We start from the raw sequence: 26,970 nt of genomic DNA on the forward strand, positions 1-26,970 counted from the left end.
GGAGCAGAGTAGACTGGTCCAGTGTGGAATGACCAGAAGTTTCAGGGCGAGCTCCCGGACCGCCTTGAGGTTCATCATTATGCAGCCTTGACAGGCCTTGGAGTTGTAATCTGGCTTCAGGGATCAGAGGCAAACCAGGTGGAGTCTGTCACAAACATCTGCCCTGTGAAAGGGCACATAAAGTTGTAAACTTGCAGGTTTTTTTTTTTTAGGGGACATCCCTAAAGCACAGTATGAGCTAATGCTCCAAGGGTAAGACAGAAAATCAAAAAAGGTAGTCAAAAAATGACTGAAGTAGCTCTTCCAAATCAGCGGTGATGGCCCGGAAAGTAAAGAATTGTTAGTATGCTGGATTGGTGCCTATACAAGCACCACGCTCATCACATCCAGCGCAGAGGACACCGATGCTGAGTTGAACGAGGCTACCTATCAACGTGCAAAGGAACTGCTCCATATTGTTCTGGATCCAGTCTGATGCCGGAGGATAATTCAAAGGTAAGGAATCTGCGGCCAGAAGCATCTATTAGATCACCAAAATAGTAAAATTCAAAATATTTATTCTTGGCAGGTGACCCTGCGTCACCTTTCCTACTAAGTTGTGGGATGTCCGGGTCAGCAGGCTCAAAATCCTGCCCAGGACAAAAGATAATTCATTAAAGGTCTAGGTTCTGTGTGGACCTTTCACATAAGGTGCTGCCTCCATCAGGCACATTACTGACTTCCAAACCCCAGTCTTTGCTCTTCAACCTCAAAGAAGCCAGAAGGACATGAGGATGGCAGATTGGAGGAAGGGGGCCGGAGGACTAAGGACAACACAACAAGAGTGGTGAGCATTATGGCCATCCAAGGACACCCACTCCCTCTTCCTTCCTTGTACGAAGGATACAAAGCACACAAATGTGACCCGGGACAAGGAGAACACCTGCTGATAAACAAGTGAAAGAATGGTAAATGTTGAAAAAAAACTCTATTCTAGAGTCTAAAGAAAATAAGAGCAAGGAGTAAAATTGTGCAGGTGAATCGAAAAACAGAGGAGGATGATGATATCTCACTATACCTCTACTGCTAACATGAACAGCATAAAGTCAACAGGACATGATAAACCATGCCCCTCACAGCATCCAACTGTGTGGCACCAGGGCCAAAGGAAAGCTTGGCAGCCTAGTAGGGCACACAGAAGCCTGCAGTCCAGAGCCGGGGTAACAAAGAAAATGCACTCCACAGTAAGGGACACTCGATCTCAATAAGTGAGAACACCGCAGCAAGGACAGGAGCAGAGGGGAATACTTTAGGAAGACAGAGAACGAGGGTCAAAGAATAAGACAGCCCATCTTGCAAACTAGGAAAAAAACAATAGCATACCATAGCACTAATGGGGGTATCAAGGATAACATAAAAGGGATGCCCAAGAAACTTGGTTCATCAGCACAAAATGGCCATTGTCCACTGTTGTATGAAATTATTGTTCAGTACATGTGCAAACACAAAAGGACATCCTCAAGTTAACGATTTGTCCCTGCTCCCACTTTGTTTGGTTTGCTGGAATGAGGAACTCTATCTAATTAGTCATGTCCCTACATCTTTTTCAATGTATGCAACCGGATTTAAGTGGCTAGTCCTTCTATTCTAGGTACAGCATCATGGAGCGAGGTCCAACATATGTCAGGCAAACTGATGTGTGTGCACATACGGATTATAGCTGGTGCAGATAAGCAGCCTGCTCCAGTCCCACGTACAATACTTTACAGTTAATGGGGCAGAAAGTTCATATGCCCCCAGTTTCCAATTTTCTGCCACACCGTTGGTTCTTGGCTCACACAGGAATGCACATGATGATTACTGGCTAGTACAGCAGAGAATAATCTCTATCATGGTAAAAATTCATTATTGCCTAGAACTCGTGACGATCCTTGTGAAAATTACAAGGCATATCTTTTCTGCGCAGACAGTAACGCGGTATTCATTTGGCAAGACTAGTTTCCTAAATCCTTAGAAGAGGTTGTGAAACATTATGCCCTCAGCCGGTACACCCATTAATGTGTGGGGCTGCCATACGCTGATGAGCCTTCCGGGGACACAGGAACTATTTCATACCCTGAGACCTCCGGAAGGTGACTCCCTCTCTGTGTTCTGCTTCACCACATGAGATCACTATGGAGCACAGTCAAACCCATGAGAACCAAGAAGCAGAGGAACACCACCACAAAATATGAGCTGTCCTGCAGTGTGGAATTGCAGAAAGTATTGCTTTGTTTTTTTGGCTTGAAGGCAACAGCAAAGGACTGTTGTGAGATAAATGGCTACTGTAGTGGTAGTTTAGGGAAAGCTCATCATTAGTACCCCCCTGGAGCATAGAAAATACACAAATGAAACCAAGTGGTAAACTGTTAACTGCTCTCCTGTGATCCTCTGGGCTACGTAACCGTTCAGAAAAGTCCAGTCCCTCTGATTTCTGGGAACAAGCGTGTTCCCTGTCCCAAAGGCCAAAGCAGGAACATTCCATCTTTCCAAATTCAATCAGACAGCTTTCCAGTTCACCCCAGTGACCAGCAGTGTTCTCAGTCTGCAGCTTTGTCCTTTTTACCCGTGACTGGCTAGCTAAGTATCACATGGTGATCTATGAACTTCCATCACATGGTGAGCCTTGATGCATCCCCGCGTGAGGTCAGATCCCTGAATACTCTTTTTAGGTTGACAAGTTTACTTTAGACTATCAAGGCTTTCCCAACGACCATGGTGTGGCCAGGTACTGCCACAGGTACCTAGTGAGCCCTGAAATTGCAAAACACAGAAGTTCTGCGCTACAGAGCTCAGATCGGAGTCTGAAGCTACCGAATGGTAAAACAGGAGCACAGAAGGAGGCTACAGCAACATATATTAGACACCATGCCCGATTCATATCAGAATAGGAAAGCACCACCATCAGGCAGGAGCAGAACAGCATTAACTAGACTGTCGAAGTGCTCGATGGCGGGGAAACAGACGGACCATCCGGTTGATAGCTCTAAAGGGCTGATGTCTACGTGCACTGCACCACAACATGACACACACACACCAACCCCCCCTCCCACCGAGGATCTGCAGTGTTAATTACTTGGACCTAAAGTCGAGAGATGCCTAGAGCTGCCGCGAAGTCCCCACATATGTGGAACCAAAGAGACATGGACACTCCAGTTCCGATCCACAGATGGGAGCAGATTCCAACCTTCATTTACAAAGGGACAGTACTCTCCTTATGCCAACTGTAAAGAGATCTTAGAAAATGAGGTGAAGCTGGAGGAAAACAGAGGATCCCCTGAGCATGGCCGTCAGAGACAAAGGACTAAGCACATCAGGGAACTAAATAAAGCAGCTCACACTGTCGAGCTCAGGCGATACAGACTGAGGCCCCGCTTTAGAGTTTGGCGGACGGGTTAGTCAGTTGCAAATGTGATGATATCCCGTCCGCCGTATTACGAATTCCCTCAGAATATAATGGGATTGTGATACAATGGATGGTATTTCCGTCAAGCTTGTGACAGAATAACCCCACCTGCCAAACTCGGAATCAGGCCCCAAGACTTACCATCCCGGTCACTCATAAATGTCCCAATAAAATCTTTTCAAATTTGTAGATTCAAGTCTGAAGAGCGAGGGCAGTCATGGGAGCACATAGTGGCATCTTTATCAAATAAGAAAGAACGAGGATGTGAAGCACAAATATTTAAACCCCAGAGGGAAATTTTTCTCATGTGTCCTAGGATGTGACTACAGAGCAGGCAGAGGGCAGAGATTCCTGCATCAACATGCAGAGGGGGGGCCGTCTGCAGAGCTACACACAGAGGGGGGCGAGCGTGTACAGAAACCTGGAGTCTCACAAACACAGCATGGGCAACAGGAGCCTCCCCAGCGGGAACTATAGCCACTATTAACACCAGTCAAGGCAGAGGACGGATTTTTTAATAGGTCTGGCATTAGCAAAGACCTTTTGATTTTACAAAAAAATATATATACATACTTTGTTATACGTGCTTTCAGTCAGCCTTCTTCATCCACTGTTATTGAGCCATTCACATTTTACTTCTGGGCGGTACAGCTAGTAAATGAGCCATTTCAGCCATTGGAAAACTTCACTGTGGGTGACGGATTCCTGCTCTTTCAGAAACAGCACAGCCACACAAAGAAGTTACCTTAAGTCCTAGGGACAAGACTGGCACAACGTGCAATGTGAGCTCAAAAAATAATTTATTTTAGCCAAGTCCAGCAGCTCCTCAAAAATATAGTTTTACAAAAACCGTGATAAAACGAAATAAGCATTAAAGAAGCCAAAAGGCTTGCAGCGTACGCCAGACCTATTGCCTGTGCCAATGCTTGTCTTCTGAGCTGTATGTTCCTTCCTATTGGTCATTACTGGAGTAGTTCTCATCTTATCCAAGACACAATAACCTTCCAGACCACTGCGAGGTTCACCCAAGTGATGGCAGAAAACCACGCCCGCCTTCATCTTTTTGTCAAGATTGTCACCTGTTCACCTGGAGCACAGGTGTGGGTAACAATGCTGGACCTTCGCCCCCAAGCCCAATTTTGTTTCCTACAATTCAATATATAAAATATTGAATAACGTGCAAGGTAAAACTTTGCAGGTGAGAGTCAGATGACTTGTTCCAACAAACACTGCCTGCTATTTTATTTTGCACAATAAAGACATGAAATCCAAGACAGTGCAAGCAGCACATTTACACTAAATCTTGGGGGGGGAAACACTTAAAATCAGAAAGAGAGGATATTTAATTTTCTGCTCGAAATAGATATTTGAATTTCAGAGTCAGCCTGCTTCATTTGATAGCCATGGTGTACGATTTCCTAGATTCCTTAAAGTTCTGATGTTCAGAATGAGATTCACCTTGATCAGTTCCATTTAAATATTTAGCAGTAATATCTCGGGAGTAAGCTGATCACAAGTCTTACGCACTTAGGCTGGAGGACCAAAAGGGCAGGGACCAGGAATGTCCGGCGAAGCAGCATCTGTTTGCGCCTCGCGTCAGCGGCGCTACACCTGGAAGATTACTGATGGGTGTTCATGTAAAGGTGTCTCGCGACGCAGGAGGACACCCCAAGGAACTTAGAGTGATACCAAGGAATGAATGCAAGAAGTGCCTTGTTACAGTCACAGAGCACACTGTGACTTCCAGTGGATATCAAGAGGTTCGTTTTCATGTGCAAGAAAAGTCTCCTCACTACTCTAAGGCTCATGTGACTTCTGCGGCTTCTCTGCGATGGAGCGTCTGATCTCTGCTCTCTCTTCAGCTGCCACCGTCTGAAGGTTCACTCACACTCACCTGAGTGTCTGGACTCTCCTCTCCCTGTGTCGCTGAGACACACTCAGACTTGTCACGGTATACTTTCTGCTTGGAGATGAAGGGGTTTGCAGTCTCAGAATGTTACATTCACAAGCTCTGAATCCGTGTTCCTACCAGTGACATCTGAGAGGAGCCTGCGGCGACTGCGACCGGTGAGGCTGGAGCTCTGGCTACGGGGCAAGTGCTGCCTGGAACCGAGCTGGGGCTCTTCCGGAAGTGCTGACAGAGGTCCTAAGCAGCTCTCCAGTGAACTGGTGCAAAGGTTGCAGTAAGGTCCCTGCGGAGGCGCGTGAAGCATGGCTGTCACCCTCCAACTCAGACACTCTCCATCTGCACCAGCACGAAGAGCGAAGCAGCCTTGGGTGAACAGCAGAAGTGCAAAAACAAAATCAAGACTTGTTCGAGTTCTTTAATTGTGACCAGACAAAGCCCTTCCATCATAAACGCACACAGCAGTGAGATGGTCCAGAGGCAATGAATGAGTTCCTCACGCGGCAGGAGCAAGCTGTGGTTCAGGGGGGAGTAGCACCGGTGGGTGAGACAACAAGGAATGTACTGCCTCCTGGCTGAGGGAACACAGAGTAGGTCAGAGGCCTACCTGCTATTTACTGCCAGAATACTGTGTGGGTAGCCAGCCTCAGATCTTTGTTGCAGAAAATACTTTTTCCATTGCAAATCCGAACTCTGAGTGATTTGACGGTAGAAGTGATGGAAACAACTCAGAAGCTGAATCCCGCGCAGGGCGGTTGGGGGTGTCGCGGTTGGGGGTGTCCCATGCAGGGCGGTTGGGGGTGTCCCAGGCAGGGCGGTTGGGGTGTAATCCAAAGACTCATTGCCAAGTTGTAGGTTTCGAGTTGGTGTGCAGCGTGATAGGGTTTGAGACAGTTATGAGCAGCACTACTGATTTGAAAACTATTACCAGTTATTTGCAGTTATGGCCGTTTTCTTGGCAATGAGCCGGAGAGATGTGTGTCGGGAGGCGAGGATGTGCTTAGGTAAGTTAAACAGAGTGGAGGTGCGTAGGTTTGGTCTCTGGAGGTGCGCAGGTTTGGTCTCTGGAGGTGCGCAGGTTTGGTCTCTGGAGGTGCGCAGGTTTGGTCTCTGGAGGTGCGCAGGTTTGGTCTCTGGAGGTGCGCAGGTTTGGTCTCTGGAGGTGCGCAGGTTTGGTCTCTGGAGGTGCGCAGGTTTGGTCTCTGGAGGTGCGCAGGTTTGGTCTCTGGAGGTGCGCAGGTTTGGTCTCTGGAGGTGCGCAGGTTTGGTCTCTGGAGGTGCGCAGGTTTGGTCTCTGGAGGTGCGCAGGTTTGGTCTCTGGAGGTGCGCAGGTTTGGTCTCTGGAGGTGCGCAGGTTTGGTCTCTGGAGGTGCGCAGGTTTGGTCTCTGGAGGTGCGCAGGTTTGGTCTCTGGAGGTGCGCAGGTTTGGTCTCTGGAGGTGCGCAGGTTTGGTCTCTGGAGGTGCGCAGGTTTGGTCTCTGGAGGTGCGCAGGTTTGGTCTCTGGAGGTGCGCAGGTTTGGTCTCTGGAGGTGCGCAGGTTTGGTCTCTGGAGGTGCGCAGGTTTGGTCTCTGGAGGTGCGCAGGTTTGGTCTCTGGAGGTGCGCAGGTTTGGTCTCTGGAGGTGCGCAGGTTTGGTCTCTGGAGGTGCGCAGGTTTGGTCTCTGGAGGTGCGCAGGTTTGGTCTCTGGAGGTGCGCAGGTTTGGTCTCTGGAGGTGCGCAGGTTTGGTCTCTGGAGGTGCGCAGGTTTGGTCTCTGGAGGTGCGCAGGTTTGGTCTCTGGAGGTGCGCAGGTTTGGTCTCTGGAGGTGCGCAGGTTTGGTCTCTGGAGGTGCGCAGGTTTGGTCTCTGGAGGTGCGCAGGTTTGGTCTCTGGAGGTGCGCAGGTTTGGTCTCTGGAGGTGCGCAGGTTTGGTCTCTGGAGGTGCGCAGGTTTGGTCTCTGGAGGTGCGCAGGTTTGGTCTCTGGAGGTGCGCAGGTTTGGTCTCTGGAGGTGCGCAGGTTTGGTCTCTGGAGGTGCGCAGGTTTGGTCTCTGGAGGTGCGCAGGTTTGGTCTCTGGAGGTGCGCAGGTTTGGTCTCTGGAGGTGCGCAGGTTTGGTCTCTGGAGGTGCGCAGGTTTGGTCTCTGGAGGTGCGCAGGTTTGGTCTCTGGAGGTGCGCAGGTTTGGTCTCTGGAGGTGCGCAGGTTTGGTCTCTGGAGGTGCGCAGGTTTGGTCTCTGGAGGTGCGCAGGTTTGGTCTCTGGAGGTGCGCAGGTTTGGTCTCTGGAGGTGCGCAGGTTTGGTCTCTGGAGGTGCGCAGGTTTGGTCTCTGGAGGTGCGCAGGTTTGGTCTCTGGAGGTGCGCAGGTTTGGTCTCTGGAGGTGCGCAGGTTTGGTCTCTGGAGGTGCGCAGGTTTGGTCTCTGGAGGTGCGCAGGTTTGGTCTCTGGAGGTGCGCAGGTTTGGTCTCTGGAGGTGCGCAGGTTTGGTCTCTGGAGGTGCGCAGGTTTGGTCTCTGGAGGTGCGCAGGTTTGGTCTCTGGAGGTGCGCAGGTTTGGTCTCTGGAGGTGCGCAGGTTTGGTCTCTGGAGGTGCGCAGGTTTGGTCTCTGGAGGTGCGCAGGTTTGGTCTCTGGAGGTGCGCAGGTTTGGTCTCTGGAGGTGCGCAGGTTTGGTCTCTGGAGGTGCGCAGGTTTGGTCTCTGGAGGTGCGCAGGTTTGGTCTCTGGAGGTGCGCAGGTTTGGTCTCTGGAGGTGCGCAGGTTTGGTCTCTGGAGGTGCGCAGGTTTGGTCTCTGGAGGTGCGCAGGTTTGGTCTCTGGAGGTGCGCAGGTTTGGTCTCTGGAGGTGCGCAGGTTTGGTCTCTGGAGGTGCGCAGGTTTGGTCTCTGGAGGTGCGCAGGTTTGGTCTCTGGAGGTGCGCAGGTTTGGTCTCTGGAGGTGCGCAGGTTTGGTCTCTGGAGGTGCGCAGGTTTGGTCTCTGGAGGTGCGCAGGTTTGGTCTCTGGAGGTGCGCAGGTTTGGTCTCTGGAGGTGCGCAGGTTTGGTCTCTGGAGGTGCGCAGGTTTGGTCTCTGGAGGTGCGCAGGTTTGGTCTCTGGAGGTGCGCAGGTTTGGTCTCTGGAGGTGCGCAGGTTTGGTCTCTGGAGGTGCGCAGGTTTGGTCTCTGGAGGTGCGCAGGTTTGGTCTCTGGAGGTGCGCAGGTTTGGTCTCTGGAGGTGCGCAGGTTTGGTCTCTGGAGGTGCGCAGGTTTGGTCTCTGGAGGTGCGCAGGTTTGGTCTCTGGAGGTGCGCAGGTTTGGTCTCTGGAGGTGCGCAGGTTTGGTCTCTGGAGGTGCGCAGGTTTGGTCTCTGGAGGTGCGCAGGTTTGGTCTCTGGAGGTGCGCAGGTTTGGTCTCTGGAGGTGCGCAGGTTTGGTCTCTGGAGGTGCGCAGGTTTGGTCTCTGGAGGTGCGCAGGTTTGGTCTCTGGAGGTGCGCAGGTTTGGTCTCTGGAGGTGCGCAGGTTTGGTCTCTGGAGGTGCGCAGGTTTGGTCTCTGGAGGTGCGCAGGTTTGGTCTCTGGAGGTGCGCAGGTTTGGTCTCTGGAGGTGCGCAGGTTTGGTCTCTGGAGGTGCGCAGGTTTGGTCTCTGGAGGTGCGCAGGTTTGGTCTCTGGAGGTGCGCAGGTTTGGTCTCTGGAGGTGCGCAGGTTTGGTCTCTGGAGGTGCGCAGGTTTGGTCTCTGGAGGTGCGCAGGTTTGGTCTCTGGAGGTGCGCAGGTTTGGTCTCTGGAGGTGCGCAGGTTTGGTCTCTGGAGGTGCGCAGGTTTGGTCTCTGGAGGTGCGCAGGTTTGGTCTCTGGAGGTGCGCAGGTTTGGTCTCTGGAGGTGCGCAGGTTTGGTCTCTGGAGGTGCGCAGGTTTGGTCTCTGGAGGTGCGCAGGTTTGGTCTCTGGAGGTGCGCAGGTTTGGTCTCTGGAGGTGCGCAGGTTTGGTCTCTGGAGGTGCGCAGGTTTGGTCTCTGGAGGTGCGCAGGTTTGGTCTCTGGAGGTGCGCAGGTTTGGTCTCTGGAGGTGCGCAGGTTTGGTCTCTGGAGGTGCGCAGGTTTGGTCTCTGGAGGTGCGCAGGTTTGGTCTCTGGAGGTGCGCAGGTTTGGTCTCTGGAGGTGCGCAGGTTTGGTCTCTGGAGGTGCGCAGGTTTGGTCTCTGGAGGTGCGCAGGTTTGGTCTCTGGAGGTGCGCAGGTTTGGTCTCTGGAGGTGCGCAGGTTTGGTCTCTGGAGGTGCGCAGGTTTGGTCTCTGGAGGTGCGCAGGTTTGGTCTCTGGAGGTGCGCAGGTTTGGTCTCTGGAGGTGCGCAGGTTTGGTCTCTGGAGGTGCGCAGGTTTGGTCTCTGGAGGTGCGCAGGTTTGGTCTCTGGAGGTGCGCAGGTTTGGTCTCTGGAGGTGCGCAGGTTTGGTCTCTGGAGGTGCGCAGGTTTGGTCTCTGGAGGTGCGCAGGTTTGGTCTCTGGAGGTGCGCAGGTTTGGTCTCTGGAGGTGCGCAGGTTTGGTCTCTGGAGGTGCGCAGGTTTGGTCTCTGGAGGTGCGCAGGTTTGGTCTCTGGAGGTGCGCAGGTTTGGTCTCTGGAGGTGCGCAGGTTTGGTCTCTGGAGGTGCGCAGGTTTGGTCTCTGGAGGTGCGCAGGTTTGGTCTCTGGAGGTGCGCAGGTTTGGTCTCTGGAGGTGCGCAGGTTTGGTCTCTGGAGGTGCGCAGGTTTGGTCTCTGGAGGTGCGCAGGTTTGGTCTCTGGAGGTGCGCAGGTTTGGTCTCTGGAGGTGCGCAGGTTTGGTCTCTGGAGGTGCGCAGGTTTGGTCTCTGGAGGTGCGCAGGTTTGGTCTCTGGAGGTGCGCAGGTTTGGTCTCTGGAGGTGCGCAGGTTTGGTCTCTGGAGGTGCGCAGGTTTGGTCTCTGGAGGTGCGCAGGTTTGGTCTCTGGAGGTGCGCAGGTTTGGTCTCTGGAGGTGCGCAGGTTTGGTCTCTGGAGGTGCGCAGGTTTGGTCTCTGGAGGTGCGCAGGTTTGGTCTCTGGAGGTGCGCAGGTTTGGTCTCTGGAGGTGCGCAGGTTTGGTCTCTGGAGGTGCGCAGGTTTGGTCTCTGGAGGTGCGCAGGTTTGGTCTCTGGAGGTGCGCAGGTTTGGTCTCTGGAGGTGCGCAGGTTTGGTCTCTGGAGGTGCGCAGGTTTGGTCTCTGGAGGTGCGCAGGTTTGGTCTCTGGAGGTGCGCAGGTTTGGTCTCTGGAGGTGCGCAGGTTTGGTCTCTGGAGGTGCGCAGGTTTGGTCTCTGGAGGTGCGCAGGTTTGGTCTCTGGAGGTGCGCAGGTTTGGTCTCTGGAGGTGCGCAGGTTTGGTCTCTGGAGGTGCGCAGGTTTGGTCTCTGGAGGTGCGCAGGTTTGGTCTCTGGAGGTGCGCAGGTTTGGTCTCTGGAGGTGCGCAGGTTTGGTCTCTGGAGGTGCGCAGGTTTGGTCTCTGGAGGTGCGCAGGTTTGGTCTCTGGAGGTGCGCAGGTTTGGTCTCTGGAGGTGCGCAGGTTTGGTCTCTGGAGGTGCGCAGGTTTGGTCTCTGGAGGTGCGCAGGTTTGGTCTCTGGAGGTGCGTAGGTTTGGTCTCTGGAGGTGCGTAGGTTTGGTCTCTGGAGGTGCGTAGGTTTGGTCTCTGGAGGTGCGTAGGTTTGGTCTCTGGAGGTGCGTAGGTTTAGTTGGTATAGCCACCATAAGACCAGTGCTGTAATCATGTCGAATGAAGACCAGTGAGGTCATGAGCATTTTTGTTGTAAAATGGCAACAGTGCGCAGACCTTGCGTGTTTTATGCAACTGTAAGCGGCAGTGTCTGCAGCGGAGGTGGAAACGTCCATCTTCCTACATGAGCTGAAGAGAACACCCAGGCTTCCGGCTTAGGAAGCAAAATTCAGTAAGTTGGAGGGAAGCGGAAGCCGGGAGGGTGAAGTGCTGGAGGGAAGAACACCGCTTGTTTTGGAGACTGTAGGGCCGGTTAGTGTCGGATGGCTGCAGCACAGAGATGAGGGCCTGTCGATAAGGGGACAAATGGGAAGAGGATTCGGATGCTGTCTGGAGGTGACATGAGAAGCTGAAGGAGGAGGCTTTACATAGAGAGGTGGTGTATGGTGCATCAGACGCAGGCCATCGACAGACTCGTGGACACCCATTGGGTGCGGCAGCAGACGGGTGTCTAATGGAAACTGTAAAAATGCTGGAGAGCTAGAAGGGAAACCTGGTTTCAGTAAGGCCAGCGATGCCAGAAGAGAGTGGTGTATGATGGACAGTAGGGGCCAAAGGCAGTGGAAAGTCCAGGAGTCTGAGAATGGAAGAGCAATGGTTGTGATGGGCAGTGGTGATGAGGGCAGAAACGAGTGCGTGCGGTTTCTGTGAAATAGAGAGTGTGAGGGCCTGACTGGGGGGGCAGGGGAGGAGTGGGCTATTGGAGGAGACAGAGAAATATTTTGTTTGTTTATTTTTCCAGGAAGAGTAGAACGTAATCTCCTTGGATGGTGGTAAAGTATCCGAATACATAGTGATGGGGGAAGTGTGGCGCGGGTGGTGGGGGACGGTTGACAATTTCGAACAGCAAAACGTGTGGCAAGGGAAGCGCAAAGGTGGAGAGAAGCTGCGGCGGACTCTTGGCTTCTGGGAAAAGATAGGAGGGTTGGGATGCTGGACTGCGGTGATGGGGAGGTTTGCCTAACGGGTCTCTTCTGTGAAGAATGAGATGCCAGCCCCAGAGGCTGGAAACATCACTGCTATAAAACAGACCCAGCTCCCTGATTTTCATTTTTGAGCCACAGAGGGGAGCGGTCTGGTGTGAAGAGATACAGTCCTCACGGAAGAGCACAGGAATTAAGAATGGGTCGCCACCCAAGGAGGCCACGCCTACATGAGGTGCTCCAGTCTGAACTCAATGGCTGACCTCCAAGGGCTGGCGGAGGATGCCTCAGTGAAGAACGACAGAGCAGGCCCGAGCTGCAGGACAGGAAATGTCCAACAGGAAGTCAGTGTGGGTGAATGCCAACCCTTGCAATAGAAACTCTGGCGTTTGTGTTCAAGGGAACACAGTGTGGGGTCTTCCATGTCCACTGGATAGTGGATGGCACAGCAGGAGGAAGATCCTTCTCCTACCTCGCAGCCCGGACACGGAACGCGCTACCTCTCAAGCTCAGGCAGACCACATCACTGAAGCAGTTCAGGAAGGACTGGAACACGCTACCTTTCAAGCTCAGGCAGACTGCATCACTGAAGCAGTTCAGGAAGGACTGGAACGCGCTACCTCTCAAACTGAGGCAGAGAGCATCACTGAAGCAGTTCAGGAAGGACTGGAACGCGCTACCTCTCAAACTGAGGCAGAGAGCATCACTGAAGCAGTTCAGGAAGGACTGGAACACGCTACCTTTCAAGCTCAGGCAGAGAGCATCACTGAAGCAGTTCAGGAAGGACTGGAACGCACTACCTCTCAAGCTCAGGCAGAGAGCATCACTGAAGCAGTTCAGGAAGGACTGGAACGCACTACCTCTCAAGCTCAGGCAGAGAGCATCACTGAAGCAGTTCAGGAAGGACTGGAACGCACTACCTCTCAAGCTCAGGCAGAGAGCATCACTGAAGCAGTTCAGGAAGGACTGGAACGCACTACCTCTCAAGCTCAGGTAGACTGCATCACTGAAGCAGTTCAGGAAGGACCGCAAGACCTGGCTCCTCGACTGAGCAGCACGCCCACAAACAGCTCCTTGAGACCCTGTGGGTGATTAGCCGCGCTCTACAAATCTACGATTGATTGATAGCACAGCATCAGGCAAGACTGGCAGATGCCAAAGATCTTTTAATGATTTCAGTCCTCTATACCCAGCAAGATAAGCTGAGCCAGGCACAGCAGCGACCCTTCTATGGCTCCGATTGCCCTTCTTTTGCTATATTCCTTCTTTCCAAGGCAATCATTCGGGTTCCACCTTTGCGCCTCACTTCCCTCTCCAAGCATCGTCTCCGCCTGCTCATGCACCTCGCCCCCAAACATGTTATTTATTCAACTCGCTCCTGGTGCAGGAGAGCATTATTTTGGCACTGAGGAAGAGCTGATCAAACTTCACGTTTCACAGTAGTTGCAAATAATTTCTTCATAAACATAGTGTGTTTTCTTACACCCAACATCTCAAGCCCTCTAGAACTTAAAATGGACCCGCCTTATCTCGACGCCAGCTCTGAGTAAGGGAAAATCAGACTTGAATGATCAACGATATCTCATATAAACTGGACCACGAGTACAAATGCCTCCAAATGACACTGTTTATAAAGAAGCCTTGGCTTTCGTAAGCCACCAATGAAAGACCTGAAGAGTCTCCTACACCTGAAAGGGTCTCTGGTGCTGCAGAATTCAAACAGTGGCAGGAGACACCAGGGCTCAGATCCTCGCTTCAACAGGAAGGTCTCTTGAAACTTTAGAAACCTCGTGTTATCCGGTTTTAAGTACCTTTCACCGAAGTGACCAGTATCTGCCAGCAAGATTTGCTTTCAGATGAGTCCAAATCTTTGAAGATTAATACAAATCACGAGGACTCACGGAAACACCTTCTGCAAACATGAACTTTCCTGTCAACTTCTATTCCACACCAGATCCATGTCGAGTCTCCATTAACGAGAGGAGGTCCATTCGCACAAGAGAAGGACAACCAGGGAACAATCCAGCTGACACCACAGAAGAGGCCATGAGGAGAGGTAAGTACCAGAGGGCGTGAAACAGCCCACGGGCGCGCAGCGCGGAATCTGCGCGCAGTGTAGTGAACATTATGTTCCTTCACAGCTCAGAAAAAGGGGCTTCAGATATGATTAAGCATACTTTAAGTACTTGATGGGATGACATGTGAAGTCACTTGATCTTTTTACAGAAAACTTTCTCACTAAAGGGGGATCCTTGACTTTCTCTACTTTCGGAGCATGGAAAGAGGTGAGACATGGTGAACTGCAGCTTGTAAACACCAACGAGAGGCAAACTGTGGATGCAGAGCAAAACAAACTAACAAAGAGCACATCGGAAACAGGCCTCATATTTTGAAATTTATATGCTGAGGTGGAATGCATTATATACTACTTCTTAACAATAAAACAAATCCATGTGATCAATATAGATTATGTTAAAAGTGGGACTAGAACTTTTAAATCAGGAGCAGAGATCTAAAAAAAAGACAAGTTTACCCCTGAGATGCTTTGCTTTTTTGTACCACTTTAAAATCTGTCACTTCTTCGCCGTGGCCTATATCACAGATGCACACACAAAGACTGGACTCAAGGATACACCCAGCGAGCTTCAGACTCAGCCAGCAGTAGCAGTGTGTCCAGACTGCGTCAGAACACGCTGGTGGCTGGCACACACGCACGACGAGCTGGCACACATGCAACGCGATGCATGCCAGTGGGCACAGCAGCGATGCAGGGGATCGCTGGGATGTACAGCGAGGTGGAGGGGAGTGCAATATAGGGATCAACCCGCTATCGAAATGAAAATGTCACTTACCCAGTGTACATCTGTTCGTGGCATCAGTCGCTGAGATTCACATGGTATGCATGAGCTCGCCATCTGGTGTTGGGTCGGAGTGTTACAAGTTGTTTTTCTTCGAAGAAGTGTTTTCGAGTCACGGGACCGAGTGACTCCACCTTCTGTGCTCATTGCGCATGGGCGTCGACTCCATCTTCGATTGTTTTCCCCGCAGAGGGTGAGGTAGGAGTTGTACTATAGTAATAGTGCCCGCGCAATGAAAAATGTAAGTATGTACCTATTAAAGGATTAAGTAATATATATACAAATGTACAAAATTGAAGGTAACTTCTGAACTGCTACAGGCTTCCGGGGAGGTGGGTGGGTCCATGTGAATCTCAGCGACTGATGCCACGAACAGATGTACACTGGGTAAGTGACATTTTCAGTTCGATGGCATCTGTCGCTGTAGATACACATGGTATGCATAGACTAGTAAGCAGTTAGTTCCCCATAAGCGGTGGTTTAGCCTGTAGGAGTAGAAGTTGTCTGAAATAGAGTTCTTAATACAGCTTGACCTACTGTAGCTTGTTGTGCGGATAGCACATCTATACAGTAGTGTTTGGTGAATGTGTGAGGCGTAGACCAAGTGGCTGCCTTACATATTTCTTGCATTGGGATGTTTCCTAAAAAGGCCATTGAAGCACCTTTTTTCCTTGTTGAATGTGCCCTGGGAGTAATGGGCAGTTGTCTTTTTGCTTTAAGGTAGCAGATTTGGATGCATTTAACTATCCATCTGGCTATACCTTGTTTTGATATTGGGTTACCTGCATGAGGTTTTTGGAATGCAATAAATAGCTGTTTAGTTTTTCTGATGTTCTTTGTTCTGTCAATGTAGTACATTAATGCTCTTTTGACATCTAATGTATGTAGTGCTCTTTCAGCCACAGAATCTGGCTGTGGGAAAAATACTGGTAGTTCTACCGTTTGATTTAGATGGAATGGTGAAATAACTTTTGGTAAAAATTTTGGATTAGGTCGTAGGACGACCTTATTTTTATGTATTTGTATAAAAGGCTCTTGTGTTGTGAACGCTTGAATTTCACTTACTCTTCTTAGAGATGTAATGGCGATGAGAAAGGCAACTTTCCAGGTTAGGAATTGTATTCCGCAAGAGTGCATGGGTTCGAAAGGTGGGCCCATGAGTTTTGTTAGAACCACGTTTAGGTTCCATGAAGGAACAGGTGGTGTTCTTGGTGGTATAATTCTTTTAAGCCCTTCTATAAATGCTTTGATAACTGGTATCCTATACAAGGAAGTTGAATAGGTAGTTTGCAGGTATGCAGATATTGCTGCAAGGTGTATTTTAATCGAAGAGAAGGCTAGCTTTGCTTTTTGTAAATGGAGCAAGTAATTTACTATATGTTTTGGAGTTGCATCTAGCGGTTGTATCTGATTATGATGGCAGTACCAAACAAATCTTTTCCACTTACTTGCGTAGCAGTGTCTAGTGGATGGCCTTCTGGCCTGCTTTATGACTTCCATACACTCTTGGCTAAGTTGTAAGTGTCCGAATTCTAGGATTTCAGGAGCCAGATTGCTAGATTCAGCGATGCTGGGTCCGGGTGTCTGATCTGTTGGTTGTGTTGCGTTAACAGATCTGGTTTGTTGGGCAGTTTGATGTGTGGTACTACAGACAGATCTAGCAGTGTTGTGTACCAGGGTTGTCTTGCCCAAGTTGGTGCTATTAAAATGAGTTTGAGTTTGTTTTGACTTAATTTGTTTACTAGGTAAGGAAGGAGAGGGAGAGGAGGAAAAGCGTAAGCAAATATTCCTGACCAGTTCATCCATAGGGCATTGCCTTGGGATTGCTTGTGTGGGTATCTGGACGCGAAGTTTTGGCATTTTGCGTTCTCTTTTGTTGCAAATAAGTCTATTTGTGGTGTTCCCCAGAGTGTGAAGTAGGTGTACAGAATCTGTGGGTGGATTTCCCATTCGTGGACTTGCTGGTGATCTCGAGAGAGATTGTCTGCCAGCTGATTCTGGATCCCCGGAATAAACTGTGCTATTAGACCAATCTGATGGTGGATTGCCCACTTCCATATTTTTTGAGCTAACAAGCTTAACTGCGTTGAATGTGTTCCTCCTTGTTTGTTTAGATAATACATCGTTGTCATGTTGTCTGTTTTGACAAGGATGTATTTGTGGGTTATGATTGGTTGGAAAGCTTTTAGTGCTTGAAAGACTGCTAATAATTCTAGATGATTTATATGCAGTTTTGTTTGATGTATGTTCCATTGTCCTCTTATGTTGTGTTGATTGAGATGTGCTCCCCACCCTGTCATGGAAGCATCTGTTGTTATTACGTACTCTGGCACTGGGTCTTGGAAAGGCCGCCCTATGTTTAAATTTATACTGTTCCACCATAGAAGCGAGAGGTAAGTTTGGCGGTCTAGCAACACCAGATCTAGAAGGTGACCCTGTGCTTGAGACCACTGTGAGGCTAGGCACTGTTGTAAGGGCCTCATGTGCAGTCTTGCGTTTGGGACAATGGCTATGCATGAGGACATCATGCCTAGGAGCTGTAGTATTGTTCTTGCTTGTATTGTTTGGTTTGGAGACATGTGTTGAATGACCCTGTTGAAATTGTGGATCCTTTGTGGAGTTGGCGTTGCTACTCCTTTTGTCGTGTCTATTATGGCTCCTAGATATTGCTGTACTTTGCTTGGCAGAATGTTTGATTTTGCAAAGTTGACGGTGAACCCTAGTTTGTAGAGGGTTTGTATGACTTGATTTGTGTGGTTTGAGCATTGTGTGAACGAACTGGTTTTGATTAGCCAGTCGTCTAGATACGGGAACACATGTATTTGCTGCCTTCTGATGTGTGCAGCGACTACTGCTAGGCATTTTGTGAATACTCTTGGAGCGGTTGTTAAACCGAAAGGCAATACTTTGAATTGGTAATGTATTCCTTTGAATACAAACCTTAGATATTTCCTGTGTGATTGATGTATTGGTATATGGAAATATGCGTCCTTGAGGTCTAGGGTTGTCATGTAGTTGTGTTTTTTGAGCAATGGTAACACTTCTTGTAGTGTGACCATGTGAAAGTGGTCTGATTTGATGAATGTGTTTACTACTCTGAGGTCTAGAATTGGTCTCAGTGTTTCGTCCTTTTTTGGTATCAAGAAGTACAGTGAATAAACTCCTGTGTTTATTTGTGTGCTTGGTACTAATTCTATTGCATTTTTTTGCAGTAGTGCTTGAACTTCTATCTCTAGAAGCTGTGAATGGTATTTTGTTAAATTTTGTGATTTTGGTGGTATGTCTGGAGGGAATTGCAGGAATTCTATGCAATAACCATGCTGGATAATTGCTAAGACCCATGTGTCTGTAGTTATTTTGTCCCATGCTTCGTAATATTGACGTATCCTCCCGCCCACTGGTGTTGTGTGGGAGGGGTGTGTGACATGTGAGTCACTGCTTGTTGGTAGTGGTTTTGGGGCTTTGAAATCTTCCCCTATTCCTAGGGAATTGCCCCCCTCTATACTGGCCCCGAAAACCTCCCCTGTACTGTCCCTGGTAGGTGGGCGGTGCGGACTGTGAGGTGCTAGCTTGTGTGGCCTGACCCCGAAACCCTCCTCTAAAAGGTGTTTTGCGGAAGGTGTTATAAGATCCTCTGCCCTGCGGGGAATAGAGTGCGCCCATGGCTTTGGCAGTGTCAGTGTCCTTCTTGAGCTTTTCTATGGCTGTGTCGACCTCCGGACCGAACAGAAGTTTTTCGTTTACTGGCATGTTAAGCACTGCCTGCTGAATTTCTGGCTTGCATCCAGACGTTCTGAGCCATGCGTGCCTACGGATGGTAACCGACGTATTAATGGTTCTTGCGGCCGTGTCTGCTGCATCCATGGAGGAGCGTATTTGATTGTTGGAAATGTTTTGACCCTCCTCAACAACCTGTTTTGCTCTTTTTTGCAGATCTTTTGGGAGATGTTCAATGAGATGCTGCATCTCATCCCAGTGGGCTCTGTCGTATCGCGCTAGCAGCGCTTGTGAATTTGCGATGCGCCACTGGTTTGCTGCTTGGACAGCAACCCTCTTCCCGGCTGCATCGAACTTCCTACTTTCTTTATCTGGGGGAGGTGCATCCCCAGAAGTGTGTGAGTTTGCCCTTTTTCTGGCAGCCCCTACCACCACAGAGTCTGGTGGCAGCTGAGAGGTGATGAATACAGGGTCCGTAGGAGGCGCCTTATACTTCTTGTCCACCCTAGGCGTCACTGCCCTACTTTTAACTGGCTCCTTGAAAATGTCCTTTGCATGGCGTAGCATGCCTGGGAGCATCGGCAGGCTTTGGTAGGAGCTGTGGGTTGAAGAGAGGGTGTTAAATAAAAAATCATCCTCTACTTGTTCCGAGTGTAGTTCCACATTATGGAATAGTGCTGCTCTAGCCACCACTTGTGAGTAGGCTGTGCTGTCTTCCGGTGGTGATGGCCTAGTTGGGTATGTGTCTGGGCTGTTATCAGACACTGGTGCGTCGTACAAGTCCCACGCATCCTGATCTTGGTCATCGTGGCTCATGGCGGTGTGAGCTGGCGAATGTGACGGGGTGTAAGTTGGCGAAGCCGGAGTTACAGGTGGAGGCGAGGGAGGAGGTGTTACCTTTTGTGCTGTTTGTTGCTGAGGAGTAAACTGAAGCGTTCTCTTTCGTTTGACAGGTGGAAGGGTACTGATCTTCCCAGTCCCCTGCTGAATAAAGATACGCTTTTGCGTGTGATCCACGTCAGTGGATTGCAGTTCTTGTTCAAATCTATGTTTCTTCATTTGAGAAGACATAGAATGCTCTTCAGTGTAGGAGCCAGAAACAGGGTCTGATGTCGCTTTTTTCGGCTCCGAAAACCCTGTCGGTTGTTTTTTCGGCTCCGAGGTAACCTTCCTCTTTTTCTGTGCCGAAAATTCTTGGCCTCTATGGTCTTCGGCGCCACTGTCTCGGCGTCGATCCGTGTCGACACCGAACTCTCGGTGTCGATGCTTCTGTTTAGCACTCTCTCGGTCCCGAGGAGGCTGCGTGCCGGTGTCTCGACCGGAGTCGGACGATCTCGACACTGAATGGGCCTTTTTCGGTGCCGATTGTTGGTCACCGAGAATTTGGGTGGAGCCATGGCCGGTTGGCAGTGGCGTCCCCTGGGCCTTCTTTCCTTTTTTAAGGTTTGATCTCGACGTCTTACTCACAGTTCTTGTAGAGTGTAGCTCGTCGGAGTCTGAATCCTGGATGGAAAAAGATTCCTCCTGTTCCTCTTCTGTCTCGAACTGTCGACGCTCTTTTGGCGTGGACGCCATCTGCAGTCTTCTCGCTCGACGGTCGCGCAGAGTTTTTCGGGACCGGAACGCCCGACAGGCCTCACAGGATTCTTCGCTGTGCTCGGGTGACAGGCACAGATTACAGACCGAGTGTAGGTCCGTATAAGGATATTTGTTGTGGCATTCGGGGCAGAATCGAAACGGGGTCCGTTCCATCGGCGTTGTCCTCCACGCGGTCGGGCCGACTAGGCCCCGACGGGGTGCCGAAATCTACCCCGAAGGGCACCGAAGCGCTTCGATGTTCAACGCGTCGTTGTATGTGTCTATCTCTAACCGGATCGGAACGATACCGTCGAAAATCTTCCGTCTTCAGCTATCTTTCCGTTCCGAAACTCGGAGCGACAGGAACACGTCCGAACCCGATGGCGGAAAGAAAACAATCGAAGATGGAGTCGACGCCCATGCGCAATGAGCACAGAAGGTGGAGTCACTCGGTCCCGTGACTCTAAAACACTTCTTCGAAGAAAAACAACTTGTAACACTCCGACCCAACACCAGATGGCGAGCTCATGCATACCATGTGTATCTACAGCGACAGATGCCATCGAACATAAGCATTTTTAGGGGAGATTTAAAGGTGGTGGGACTAGAGAAAACGTGGGCAGGTAGTGGCCGGGTAGTCCAAAAGTATGAAAGAGCGTGAATGAAGAGGCTGACACAGGAATAAGGAGGCAACGTGAAGGTAAGAAGGGTCATAAAACGCAGAGATGCACGTCAAATGAAAGACACTGTAAATCCTCTGAACTATTCAGATCTGCTTTGGAGTCATTTCTCATTCATGTGGGGCTTCTTAAGACCAACACTGTAGAGATATCTTGATTGAGTAGAATTGATGTACCTCCCCAACCTAACCAATATTCAGAGGGGAGGGGAGACTCCAGGTTTTCACAGGAGGGATGTGGTGTGCCATGGGTGCTTCTTCAGTCAGGGTGGTAGTGGTGATAATGTTTCTAAGCAGCAGAGCACACACTTACCTTCTGTACGATGTCCCGGTGCCCGTGGCTGGCGGCCAGGTGGAGCGGCGTGTCATCTCCCCGGTTCATCACGTTGATCCTGGCCCCTCGCATGATCAGCATGTCCACCACCGTGGAGCGGCCCTCGCGGCAGGCCCAGTGCAGTGGGCTGAAGCCGTGGTCATCCCTGGAAGAACAATGCGGTGTCAGATTAGCTAAAAAAGCACAGCCCATTTAACGGGCACTTCACGACATAGGTGTCCCACCCAGCAAGCTCTTGCCACAGCAGAAAGGTGAACCAAGCATACAAACTCAGTGTCGCAAGAAGTGGTGAGGAACTGACCTCAGCTCAAAATGCTAACTCCTGAACACCCTCAACCCACTTCAGAGTTATTGAGCCTGCAGTTCTACAGGACTCTGAAGGTGTGACCATTCACAGAGGCGACTCATTCAACCATTCATCACTCCCATTCAACAAGGGACTGCAGCAAGAGGCTTACTTAAAATAAAATGGACATTTAGAATAACCATCAACCAATGATAGTGACAATCTGCACAAAATTAGAGTAATATTAAATTATAGGACATTGACATATACCACATCGCCTGTACAACTGGTGAAATATCCTCTCTTTCCACAGGAGTATGGGTAAAGTAGTGGGCTCGGAGGCAGGCTGTAGACTGAGGTACAGTTTTGCAGCTCGCTGCTGGGTGGATTGTAGGGCTGCCAGTTTCTAAAGGAAAGCGCATCTTTGCGCCTCATTTCTATAATCCAAACAGTCGACACTGTGTCACAAACCACTCTGACCCCCACCTTCCAACCTGCCTCAGGTCAACCATTAAAGCTTCTTCCCACCAGGCTGACAATCAGGGGTGGTGAAAAGTTCTGCTTCGCCAGCGGAGTTCGGTGACTTTTGTCCACTCCATGATACGCAATGTTCTGGCTAAATTCCACAGTCCACCGCATGGCAGATTTTCAGTTAGTTGGCGAGCGAGAATTGGCATCCCTGGTGTGATTTTCGGGTGCCAGGAGGGCCCCCGGCTAGATCGCGAGCGTTTGCGTTGCACAGGCTGCGCTGTACTAGACGGCCCCTTGAGCAGCAGCAAAACCAACTCGAGCAGCAGCGCCCTCCGGCGTGCCAGGTGCTGCCACCTGCGCCGATTCCTCTGGTGGAACAATCTCCAGCCACTAAAAATCAGCACAGGAGGCACGACATACCGATTTCCGCCTAATCTCACTGTTTTTTTTAATTTATTTTTTATTTAATGTAACTCCGCAAGTTCCACCCACCACTACTGACAAAGCAGAAGTCTCCAGATGCTGGGCCCTCTCATGCTGTCCAGGAATCCCCCTTCTGAAGAGCTGCCAGTTCCAAGACCTTGAAGCTGCATGTGATTGTGGGTGCAGTGACATGAACGCTATGCGGGCGCTCGCCGGTAGGTGGCAGCCGCCGCCTGCACATCTGTGCAGCCAGGAATGCAGCTGTTGTCTCAGCAGCAGATCTCACTGGGGAGGACACACCCTCCTCGTGGAAGGAGCTGGATTTTCCCTGCCCTTGGGGGACACATTGTCATGCACACACGCCAGGCTCCGTGGGAGGAGGCGCCAGATCAGAGATGTCACAGCAACAGTGCGGCCAGGCCCAGAGCTAAGCTCCAACCGGTCTCTGAGGCTCCATTTAAAGGGCCTTTGGCTGAAGACTCGCGAATCATATTACAGGCTCACACACTTATGACACATACATGACACACACTCATGGGCTAGTGCCTCTGTGCTTACAAGAAACACCACTCAGCACCTCTGAGGACCTGGGAAACAGCATTCAACCTCTCAATCTACAATGTGGGAAAGATTCTCCAAAGCTGCATCAGAGCCCTAAACACGGTGACGTTTAAAAAATAAAAAAAAAACAACAATTAAGGTAGGAAATTTCCACAACTACTCGTACTCGCTGAAGGCGAAGCCACTCCTCGCAGTGGGCGTCTCTGTGGCACGGCCTCTTGGTCTGGGGACCTGTCGGAGGTGGAGGTTCTCATCGGTGCAGGGTTGTGGTGCACTCATCCGGAGCATCCCCCCAATACAGATGCAGGCATGCAAAACAAGGAACCCCACACTGCACACACATGGGCGCAGTGCGAGGCCGTGGGGTGCACTGTGGGCAGTAGAGGAATCAGGAACTTAAGGGGGGTGGCTGAACCAGTTACTTACCGCAGGGCGGTGGTGTTTAACGTCTAGAGCTCTGGGGGGCCCTAAGTAATCATTACTGCAACCCGGGACCCCATGCCCCCATAATCATTACTGGAAACTGGGGAACCCCCGAATCCAGGGACCACTACTGAGTCATTACTGGAACCCGGGGACCCCCCCCTTCCTCTCCATAATCATTACTGGAAACTGGGGAACCCCTACTGAGTCATTGCTGGGGGCCCCCTAAATCATTACTGAAATCCGGGGACCATCTACTGAGTCCTTACTGGACCTCGGCCTAAGCATCGTCGATTATTTAAACAATGCACAAAAAAATACAGAAAAAAACCATTCAAACACATACACAAATGTCAGACTATTTAATTTGCAAACAAATTAAAAACAGATAATTTTAATATGAAAGTTGCATCTTTTGTAAATTCAACTGAGGCCACGCATCGTCCATACTATATTCTGTTTGATGTACCTGCACTGATCTCACAAACCAATCTGAGGACACTAATTTAATTTTTAGCCTCCAGTTTCAAATACCTTGACATTTACAGTACACTTTTTACAATTTTCAATTGTACATTTAGCTTCTTCATTTATATACACTTTACTAACCTGTTAATATTATTACATTTTCTAAGTAGGTGCGGAGCCCGTGAGGAAGCTTCGCAGACCCCAAGGGTTCCCGCACCGCAGGTTGGGAACCACTGGCTTTAGGTAACACTCCTAGCTGATACTTTCACTGCCGACTCCTCACCTTTTCACTGCCCCCAGCCACCAGAAGGGACCAGGAACCTTTTATGTGCTTTACACTGCCTTAGAAAGTGATGGCACAAAACCATATGCAGGTGTCATCCCTGCACACAGATGTCCATTTACATTTGGCACTCTTCCGCACTTGCAGACAGACCACTGATACAGACTGAGCGCGCCACTGTCGCACACTCTGGGCCCGCCACTGTCGCACACTGGGCCCGCCACTGTCGCACACTCTGGGCCCGCCACTGTCGCACACTCTGGGCCCGCCACTGTCGCACACTCTGGGCCCGCCACTGTCGCACACTCTGGGCCCGCCACTGTCGCACACTCTGGGCCCGCCACTGTCGCAGACTTTGAGCGCCACTGTTACAGATGGTGAGCGTGACAATGTGAAAAACCTAGGGGCCATTTTAAAATGAGAATAATCCACTCCACACACCAAGGAAGAGGAAGGTGAGTGAGGAATCCGTGGCTACACAGAGCTTCCACCTAACAGAGCATTAAAGAGGGCAAGTAACTAATTCTTCTCATGCAAACTTCTAACTAGAGATCACTCAGCGTCTGAATAGATACCAAAGGTGGTGGGCCTGGTGAAGGTGTGAACTGGTACCCATGTTGCAGCCTGGCACATGTCTAGCACCGGAACACCTCTTGCCAAATTGGTGCTCTTGGCTGGGGCGTGAATGAGCCCAGAGGCTCTCGGGAAGTTTCTTCTTGGCCGAGGAATATATTCTATGGCATATATTTATGGCCAAAACAACAGATTTTTTCAAACCTGAGAATCCAATTAAAAAAAAAAAAAAAGTTGTCCACCCAAGATTTCATAGTCCAATCCACATAAATATGAAGACCTTCCTTGTAGCTAAATTACTAAATCTCTCCTTCGATGGATGTGGAGAAGAGAAAAAAAAAAAAAAAAAAAGGGAATCGTGACAGGAATGCAACACCACTTTCAGTAGGAAAGATGTCATAGTCAGAAGTATCAATCTGTCAGAGAAGAATGTGGCATCTGGAACTGTGCTGACAGCGCCCGTGGCTCTTTGACACAGCGCGCAGAAGTAATCACAACAAGAAAAACACTTTTAATGATCACCAACCTTTGGAAACAGCTGGACCTAGACTCAAAAGGCTTGATATTAAACCCTTGGTCGCCACAGACATAACGGTTATGTTTGATGTCTCTCTGAGCATTTCTGCAGCTCGATCGTGAAGCAATCAGCAATCGGGCTGCAGAAATGTCCACTAGACACCAGGGAGTTTTTTTTTTTTAAAATAAACAATAAAGGAGAGCGACCGCTTGAGCAAGGGTCGCTACCCTGGGGTGCATTTTTTTAAAAGCCTTTTTCTGCCCCCACCCTCCTCCTGCCCTCCACTGGCACCAGGGATAGGCATGTGTGTTTTGTTTGAGGGGGGAGGAGGGGGCAGCCCCCTGGGCAAGGGTCGTTACCCATGGGGGCACATTACTGTTGGACATTTCTGCCCCCCTTGGAGGCAGAGCAGCCTATTTTTGTAAGGTCCATCTGCCCCGAAGGGGGATAGGGAAGAATTTTCTTTAAAAAAAAAAAAGGAGGGTGGGGGTATGGCCATACCCGACCCCCAAATAAATGGGGACAAAGTTGTTCTGCCCACTGGTGGTCAGATGGGGCAATTACCTCCGATCCACTCCCTGGGGAGCGTCCAGAAAGCCTACTAGATGCCAGGGAATTAAATTTTAAAAAATAAATAAAAAATAGTGGGGTGGTGGCCACCAACCAGAGTGGGCATGATTATGCCCCCACCCCAACTAAAGGGGTAAAGGGGTTACCCCGCACACTAAAAGATCTTATCCCAATGGCAAGCAAGAGGACATTTGATTATTTTGGGTTTTGGCTTTACATTTGGGCCATGAGAACTTGGCTAACTCTCAAAATCGTCCCACTTGGAATAGTGAGGGCTGCACTTTTTGGACTTTAGGACGCTGCCATGTAGAAAAATCTAGGAGATCTAGACACATCTGAAAATGAAACATCTGGGTGAGTCCAGGGTGGTGTGCTTCACATGCACCCCGCATAATTTTCTTACCCACAATGCCTTGCAAGCCTCCAACTTTGCTTGAAATCACACATTCCCTCCCCCCCCCCCCCCATTTCTGTGATGGATCCTTCTGGAATCTGCAGAAAACCACAAAATTCCTACCACCCAGCGTTGTCACATCTATACAGATAAAAATTCTGCCCCGCTTGCCAGGCTAAAAACTTATTTTTTTCCCCCCAAACTGCCCTTTTTGACCAGCTTTGGTTCCCCCTCAATTTCAACATGTTTTGGCTCTTCCAAGACTGAGGGAAACATTGGGTGGTAGGAAATTTGTTCTGGTGAGGTGATCCCACACAGAAATGTGGAAAAATTTGATTTTTTAAGCAAAATTTGAGGTTTGCTGAGGATTCTGGGTAAGAAAACACTGGGGGATCCACGCAAGTCACACCTCCCTGGACTCCCTCGCGTGTCTCATTTTCAGATTATGTCTGTGTTTGGTAGGTTTCCCGTAGATGGCTGCTGAGCCCAGGACCAAAACCGCAGGTGCCACACTCCTGAACCCCATCCCCCCCCCCTCCCCACCAGAACCTGGTGAGAGCCCCACAAGTCACCTCATCCTTGATTCCCCTAGGTGTCTAGTTTTGAAAAATGCACAGGTTGGTAGGTTTCCCTAGGTGCCGGCTGAGCTAGATACCAAAATCCACAGCTAGGCACTTTCCAAAAAACAGGTCAGATTTTAATGTAAAAATGTGATGTGTCCATGTTGCGTTTCCTGTCGCGGGCATTAGGCCTACTCACGCAAGAGAGGTGTCATTTTTATCGGGAGACTTGGGGAAAAACAGAATAGAAGAACAAGTGTTATTGCCCCTTGTCTGTCTCTACATTTTTTCCTTCCAAATGTAAGACAATGTGTAAAAAA

The 26,970-nt window shown here is 50.0% G+C and overlaps 1 protein-coding gene across 2 annotated transcripts in view; it reads right to left on the reverse strand.

Annotated features, from left to right (window-relative positions):
- Positions 1-26,970, reverse strand: part of ILK (integrin linked kinase) — a 188,880-nt gene that overhangs the window by 64,180 nt on the left and 97,730 nt on the right. For both annotated transcript variants that reach the window (XM_069203640.1, XM_069203641.1), the window contains one exon: positions 21,101-21,266. In XM_069203640.1, coding sequence (XP_069059741.1) covers positions 21,101-21,266 — 166 coding nt within the window. The remainder of the gene's footprint in view (positions 1-21,100; positions 21,267-26,970) is intronic.

This window comes from Pleurodeles waltl, chromosome 8, assembly GCF_031143425.1.
Source record: "Pleurodeles waltl isolate 20211129_DDA chromosome 8, aPleWal1.hap1.20221129, whole genome shotgun sequence".
NCBI classification, from domain to species: domain Eukaryota; kingdom Metazoa; phylum Chordata; class Amphibia; order Caudata; family Salamandridae; genus Pleurodeles; species Pleurodeles waltl.